Genomic DNA, 7,956 nt, shown 5'->3' with positions numbered 1-7,956 from the left:
TAACAAATATTTAAAATCGTTTGAGGATAATTCGTTATATTGTTATGCTATTTCGTAAAAATTTAAAATTCAAACGCACTTAAAATTTTTCCTATAATGATGCTTCGAGTTTTCTCTATACCTACTTGAAGGAAAACTAATGGAAAACTTAGTGTTGTATTTTTAATCCTTAGTTATAAACACAAAAAATTATGATTTTTCAACTTCAAAATTACTTGCAAATTTTCGCGTTTTCGACAGATTTCGTAAAAATTTGAACTATAAACGTTTATAAAAAAAAATTGTGATTAACAATTTTTAATTGTTTTTAGCTACAATGAGGACTACTCTTAAGGAACCTTGTATTAAATTTACACATGTATTACCTACATTTAAATACTTATTTAGATATCTAAATCTTCTTTCACCATAAATTTTTTCTAGATAAATGTAGGGCTGAACACTTGACAAAAGCAGAGGTGATGGGATATCACAGGGGTGGCTACTAATCCTAATTTTGGGAGCCACACATTTATGAAGGTAATTCAAAGTATCCACTTATATTTTGTGATCCACTGTATAATAAACAAAGGAACATTTTTTTTTTTTACACAACATAGAATGGATACATTAAGGAATAATATTTTACTTTTGAGAAGTGCTTTTCATATAATATTAATTAATTTTACTTTAAGCTTGATGTCAAGAATACCTCTTTGTGGCCACCCCTGAAATATATAGTCTGTTTTAGAATTAGTACCTATATAACTAACATGATTTTTGCCAAATTGCTACAAAGCACAATCATTTCTGATCAAAATGTAGCACTGATAAATTAAAAATTCAAAGGAATTTGTTTTAATTAGTAAATTTCATTAAATGGATAACTACAAAATCTTAGATGTATTATAATATTGTACCAAAGAATTTATTTATGAAAAACATTTTTATCATATTGAAATTAATTCAATAAACATTTTTTGGGTCAACAAATAGATTAATTAAATTAACGAAATAACTAATTTAACACAACACTTATTTTACCAAGATTTTTTTATATAAATATAAAAAAAAAAAATCAATTAATGTATTAAACAAATAACATTATTCCAGAATTTTATTGTTTAGTATCAGTAAATCAATTTGAGTTTTAATTATTTATCAAAAAATATTTCAACTTAAAATCAGTTTAAATTTATTATCATATATTATAAAGAGCAATACAAAAAAAAAATAATCAAGTTAAATGGCGTCACAATATTTAGTAAAAAAACAATACTAAAACAAAGATGAAATATTGAATAGAATAAAGATGTACGCCCAAAAAGGACAATCAAAGTTATTACAATAGTTGAAAAAATCACTATTTGAAAAAAAAAATGTTAACAAAATAGTAAAATACTCAAAATATTTTGTGGGAAAAAAATTACAAATTAATAATATATATTATACTAAAAGTTAAGCATAATGATTATTAATGTGTACATCTTGTCTTTTTCAGATTTTGATTATCACAAATATTATTTAACAAATGATAAATTTGATAAATATATTAAATGATTTTTACAATTAAGAAGAAAAGTTAAAATAAGTACTCAGTTTAAATTGCATTACAATTATAAGTCATTAAGAAATTAAAATTATAAGTCGAAATACATGTATCTAATAAGATGAGAATGAATTTATTTAGGTACATTAATCATATTTGCTCATATTTCCAATTACTCCTCTCACTGTCTTTTCTACTACTGCAGCTACTAAATTTGGATCGAATTGGCCACCAACATCTTTAGATTGGGATACAGACGATGAATCAGAATATTCATTTTTTCTCCAAACCTGCCCAGAATTGTAAGACCTGCCACTATCATATGGTTTTCTATCATAGCGACTATTTCTATAACGATCTGAATAACTACTGCCACGGTCATAATCATCCCAACCACCATTATCATAGTAGTGATCACGACTACTGTAGGAATCTCGACTTCCTCTCATACGACCACCATAGGGGTTTCCACTATTTCCACCACTACCACCACCGCCATTATTACGTCCACCTCCACCACGTGATCTTTGGTCCTTGTCTTTAGGCATAGCAACAGATACACTAAGACGAATATCTTTGATGGTATGATCTTGGTCAAGAGCAGTGAGTGCAGCATCTGGTTTGGTAAATGATACAAAGGCAATACCTTTGAATGGACGAGGAACAAAGACTTCAACAATATCTCCAAATTTTTTAAAATAATCTTCTAGATCTTCTTGAGTTATATTTTCAGTCAGTTGACCAACAAATATTTTTTTCGGTGCTTCATTTATAAATGCATCCTAAAATCAAGTAAAAAAAAAAAAACGTATAATTATACCTACTCTCTAAACAAAAAACATTTTAAAAATAGGTACATGAACACCCATTAAGTACAACAAAGATCAACAAAATCATAACACACTTCATAAAAAACTATAAGATTAACAAATATTTATCTACAATATAGTGAAATACCATAAATTAAATTATTATTATTACTGCAGTTAAACAATTAAATAGCAATTTGTTCAAAAAGTATACATATATAATGACTTTAAATTCAATTAAATTAGCTTAAATTAGTAAAGTTGAATAATCTGTAAAATTATTTAAAATCATTGATACAATTTTCTTGAAATGGAACAATTGTCTATTTGAAACAACCATTTAAAAATTTAATTTAATATACAATATACTTAATACTTATAGTAGAGTATCAATAATTCTAACAAACTTGTAATATTATGTAAGTCATAAGTGAGAGTTAAATAACAATTTGTTTGGATAATTGAGTAATAAATAGTTTGAAGTTAGTAAATAGGTTTATGTTTCTATAAATTTTGAAATTATCAAAATGTGCTTGAAAATAAAAATATCAAAAGTAGCCTATATAATACCAATAAATTTGTTCTATTCACTAAGATATTAAAAATAATGTAATAAAATAGATTATTCTTAATGTAGAATATGGTATGTAATACATTAGTAAGACAGATAGAATACATGCTAGTATAATATCTACTTAAAAGAAAAAAAGAAAATATACTGATATAATTAAATACGTCAATTAAATGATAATATTTTATAATTGATATCCATTTTTCAATTATGAACAAACTATGTCATGTTTCTTTAACTACTAAATTGTATAGTGAACAAATAGATAATATCAACGATTTTGCAGCAAAAATATGTATGGTCTATACATTATTTAATACATTAATTTTACATTTCATTGATATGGAATTAAATAGTAATTTATTAATAACAAGAAGATAACTTTAATAAGTTTAGTGTACAAAATTATTTAAATTTTTTTAAATAAAGATATTAAGTACTTAGTACTTTATAGTTTATTCAGAACTGAAATCTTGCCAAATGTAGCACAATAATTACAAACACCAAACTTTAAATAAGTCCCTCAATTTAATGTCACTTGAAATGAAAAAAGAATTTTAATCATGAAAAAAATTAATGTTAACCAATAAAAAGTATAGTGTAATAGTGTATTATATTTTATTAACTTCGCCTATATTTGTTGTCTCCGACATACAAATATGTAATATGGAAAATTTACATAACATTTTAAAGACTTATATTCAAATGTCTATTAGTTATTTTAAGCTGCAATAGTATTATTACTTATATTATTAACCTGTTAAAAAATGTTTTCCACCAGACCAATAAAAAAATTAGATTAATTAATAATTATTTTTAATAAATATGCAGAAAAAATACTTTGTTTCCTTAACATACCCACAAGTTATTAAAATATTTATTTTTCATATAAGTATATAAGATGTTTATATACATAATGTAAATAATTAGATTAAAATTCACAATCAGCAAAGATTATTGTTAAAATGTATTGGTAACTACAGGTTTTGACCTATGCTGTATTTAGGTTACATAAATAATAAAATTTAAAATGATCATTTAAATTAAACAAATTTTTTTTTTTTTTTTTTAAAAGAAATTTACAATCTATACCTTAGGCACAATGAGTAAATGTGAAACAGAATATATATATAAGGTATCAAAACAATTAATATTAATAATAAAAAGAGTTTACAATAAATTATATAGTACATGTTACGTTTGATGAAAGCAGCCACCCATTAATGACACTCTTGCTCGTTTTTTTTTTTTTTTTTTTTGTTGTACAATTATTTCGTACTTGATTTATATAAGCAAGTCTTGGCACCATTTACGTTTTAACCTTCTTGGAGGGTTTCCGGGGATAGTTGGGGTAGAGAGATTTCTAACGAGGGGATTGGGGTGAGATAATAAGTGGTGGTGGAAACGTTTATAATAAATTTTTGCTTCATCGTGCACTAGAGGCATTTTTAAATCTGAATGAATAGTATGATTAGATACATAGGGAGGGGCATTTAATAATTTACGAAGCGCTAGATTTTGGAAAGTTTGTATTTTGTTTAGATTGTACTTTTTTGCGTTTCCCCATAATTGCAGTCCATATGTCCACATGGGTTTAAGTAAGGATTTATAAATAAAGAGTTTGGTACTAGTAAGTGTATCTGTTATTATAAATGAGATTTTTTAAAAGACGTAAACGTTGGTTTAAGTTTATCCTTTTTGATTTAATATGTTGGGCCCATGTCAGCCTTTTATCGAGGGTTAGGCCAAGATATTAAGTGTTCTAAGCACTTGGAATTTGGGTCCCATAAATGAAAACATCATTGCAAGGGGGAGAAACAAATTTAATACTTAAATTAATAAATTGAGTATGTAATGCAGACATGCCTGACATAATAGAGAAATGTTTAGCCTTCCCCTTACTTATCTTTAACAATTTTTCCTAGTGGATCTTACAAATATAATATTCATTTAGCATTTAAAATGTTTAATTTAAGTTATAAAATGTTAAAAATTGCATGTATCTAACACAATCATTAATACCAATACTGGTAATTTAACAGTATATTATAAGTACCTTAATATTTGGTATTTTAATCTCACATCGTCTTCCATTTATCACATGAGAATCTAACATTGAACGCACTTGAGATTCTTGTTCTTTAAATCGAATGAATCCAAAACCTCTTGATCTACCATCACTTGTTTTTTTAATCTAAATTAAAAAATGCCATTAAAATATTATACCCAATTCGTTACTACACATAATTGATAAACTGGTAGATTTGAATTCGAACACTAAAAATATATTTTCACAAACCAAATATAAAGAACTAACTTTATATCACATTCATACAATTCCTAATTTACAAACCCTTTTTGCTTTGTTATTTTTTTTTAACTAACTTGTGCCATGCGCAGTTCACCGTATTTACTAAAGTAACTTTCTAAGTCCTCATCAGTCGTTTTCCATGGTAAACCGAGCACAAGTAAATCACGATTCTTCCAAGCTGTTGACGTTGCCTCAGACTTGGGATCCTTGGATGCTCGCTCAACATCACTTTCAAATTCTTCGTTCAATTTCCTTTTCTGTCCATTATCTGAACACACATATCATTATCATTCCTCAACATTATAAAATGGTTACATATTATTTCACATTGATTTCTAAAATACATCAATCTTATTTAAGAGATATTATGCAAATAATTTAAACAGGTAGATAATATTTTAAAAATCAACCATAATCAATGGTTGATAATCATATGTATATAATATATACATATATATGTTTAGATGAACGTTTGTCGTTTAGACGTGTCTAACAAGGTTTTCATTCTTACAAAAAAATTGAAACACTTAGATAGATTAGATTTCATTAGAATTCCAAATGAAAACAATTAATTCTATGAATCTATATTCTGTATAAGTACAGTTTGTATAAATATAAACGTGAATGAATACCTAGTTCCAACACTTGTTGAGTTTTCAACACAAAACTTCACCATAATAATATGGAATGAACCATTAATATAAACCATTTTATTTGTGAAAAGATGTTACTGTCTGTTTGTTAGACGATTCCAATTGACTGAAACCTTTTTCCAATATTCTCATACATAGGTAGGTATCATCTCAAATTAAATAAATCAATTATACAAAAATACCTATATTAGGTATATTATATAAGATAGAAACAAATGTAATAAAAAGCCAACATACCCTTGTTGAATGAACAAAAGTATACAATGTCGCCCCACCCATCATCAGTAGGCGGATGTAGCTTATCATCAGCAAGCCGTAGAGCTCGGGTTCGTCCATTATCCGGAGCAACGTACTTTAAGCCGCAAGCATCTGGATATTGGGCACGAAGCGTGGACAACAAGAGGGTGCCATCTTTTTCCAAAGGCAAGTCCACCACCTCTTTATCACCGTCATTCGTTTCAGAAACTTGGACGAACGACATGGCGTTGACCAAATGAAAAATTCGACAATGCGCAAATCTCGTGTGACTTCTGAAAGATGGTTTACTGTTTTATTGATGCTATCGAGCCGTGTAAGGACGTTAGACAACGCACAAGTAAAAAAAAGTCAACAATTTAACACAGAATAACTACTTACCAGCTGGAGTACTGGACACTGAAGTAACAATACGTGAACGAAACTATACGTAAGATTAAGACACTAATGTACAGACATAGACATAGGGTACACAAAGTCGACAGTCCAAAGACTAGTAGACCCGTAGATTATAGTACTACAATACTACTACAGAGCACAGAGCAAAATATAGCAAACTTGGTAGAGCACAGACTAACGACACTACTAACTACTAAGTACAACCCGCGATTATGGATGTAAAATAATGAATAAAGATATACACATATAATCTTAAATCGTGATTTGTACCACAAAGCACAAACCACAAACGTCGGAAACGTACACTACGTCGTAGAACACGTAAGTTGTAGTGTATCGACTGTATAGTACATAATTTTAATGTAAACAGGAATCGAGCGTCACTGCGTCAGTGGAAAGCGGAGACACTGAAAACATTGTTACCAACCGAATAATATAATCCATAAAGTTATGTCGCAGAATAAATTAAATTAAAATTATTTAATCTATTCCTTGAAGGAATTTCCCTCTATTCTGTGGTCGTGTTAAAGTATTTTGCTTGGTTAATTTACTTGAAATTATTATGTAACAAATGGACCAAATGGTTAGGTACAGTGGCACCAGGGCTCTTAAAAAATGTTGGTTCAAAATATCGTTTTAGTTTAGAACCTACCACCCACCCACCCGAATACCCGATGGACCAATAACCAATAGTTAATAAATTTAAACAAATTATAACATATAACTTACTATATCAGTATCAATTAAATTATTTTAGTATAATATTTACGATAATGTACTCTAGATACACAATGTTACTGATGAAAGATAAAACCTAATAAAGCATCAGCTAGTAGACAGTAGTATTCTCACTGTGGCGAATGAAACTTACCTATGCCATATTCACAATGTAAATTTAATAAATTCATCAGTTTCAAAAGTATAAAATCCTTTAAACCGATGAGACAAAGTTTAAAGATATAAAAGGAGTTAATTGTATACATATAAGTATATAACATATTAATTTAAAAAACAAAATTCCATCAAACTTAATTGACGAACTAAAAATTATTATATCATTACCCTTTAGCCTTTTAAATAAATTATAATAGTAAATAAGTAGCTAATTATAGTGTAATGGAAACATTATTTTATATTCAATATTTTAATAAATTTAACGTTTTGGTAACAACTTTACTTTATACATTTAAACATTTATACTTTCGTACTTAAGAATAACTAATAAATAAATGTTACTATTTTAGCAGTATAAGTGAGATTATCAATAATTTTATATAATTTTTATAGTATCTATAAATTTTAATTTAATTATACAGTTCTATCATAATATTAGTGTTTCTTTTTTTTCTTTTTTTTTTAGGGTTAAGGCTTCGACAACCGAGGTCATTAGCCTGGGGGAACTGTAGGGGAAGGTACTGTAGGTTTTAAAC

General features: G+C 27.3%; 1 protein-coding gene across 1 annotated transcript; it reads right to left on the bottom strand.

Moving 5' to 3' along the window:
• Positions 1 to 1,157: 1,157 nt before the first annotated feature.
• LOC107167817 (TAR DNA-binding protein 43-like) lies at positions 1,158 to 6,870 on the bottom strand. The gene is made up of 5 exons (XM_015517007.2): positions 6,509 to 6,870; positions 6,110 to 6,402; positions 5,294 to 5,487; positions 4,965 to 5,102; positions 1,158 to 2,310 (listed from the first exon to the last, which is right to left on the bottom strand). The coding sequence occupies exons 2-5, from the start codon at positions 6,351 to 6,353 to the stop codon at positions 1,675 to 1,677; spliced, it is 1,212 nt and encodes a 403-aa protein (XP_015372493.1). The 5' UTR covers positions 6,354 to 6,402; positions 6,509 to 6,870; the 3' UTR covers positions 1,158 to 1,674.
• Between the last annotated feature and the right edge of the window lie 1,086 nt (positions 6,871 to 7,956).

This window comes from Diuraphis noxia, unplaced genomic scaffold (genome assembly GCF_037042655.1).
Source record: "Diuraphis noxia isolate RWA-SAM2 unplaced genomic scaffold, SU_Dnox_SAM2 contig0002, whole genome shotgun sequence".
NCBI lineage: Eukaryota > Metazoa > Arthropoda > Insecta > Hemiptera > Aphididae > Diuraphis > Diuraphis noxia.
This window is presented reverse-complemented; position numbering and strand designations above follow the sequence as displayed.

Excerpts from the sequence above, each read along its gene's own strand:
- LOC107167817 (XM_015517007.2), bottom strand. The coding sequence starts at position 6,353 with ATGTCGTTCGTCCAAGTTTCTGAAACGAATGACGGTGATAAAGAGGTG. Across the intron at positions 5,103-5,293 it reads GTGAACTGCGCATGGCACAA|ATTAAAAAAACAAGTGATGG; the intron begins GTTAGTTAAAAA and ends TTTTTAATTTAG. Across the intron at positions 2,311-4,964 it reads TTAAAATACCAAATATTAAG|GATGCATTTATAAATGAAGC; the intron begins GTACTTATAATA and ends ACTTGATTTTAG.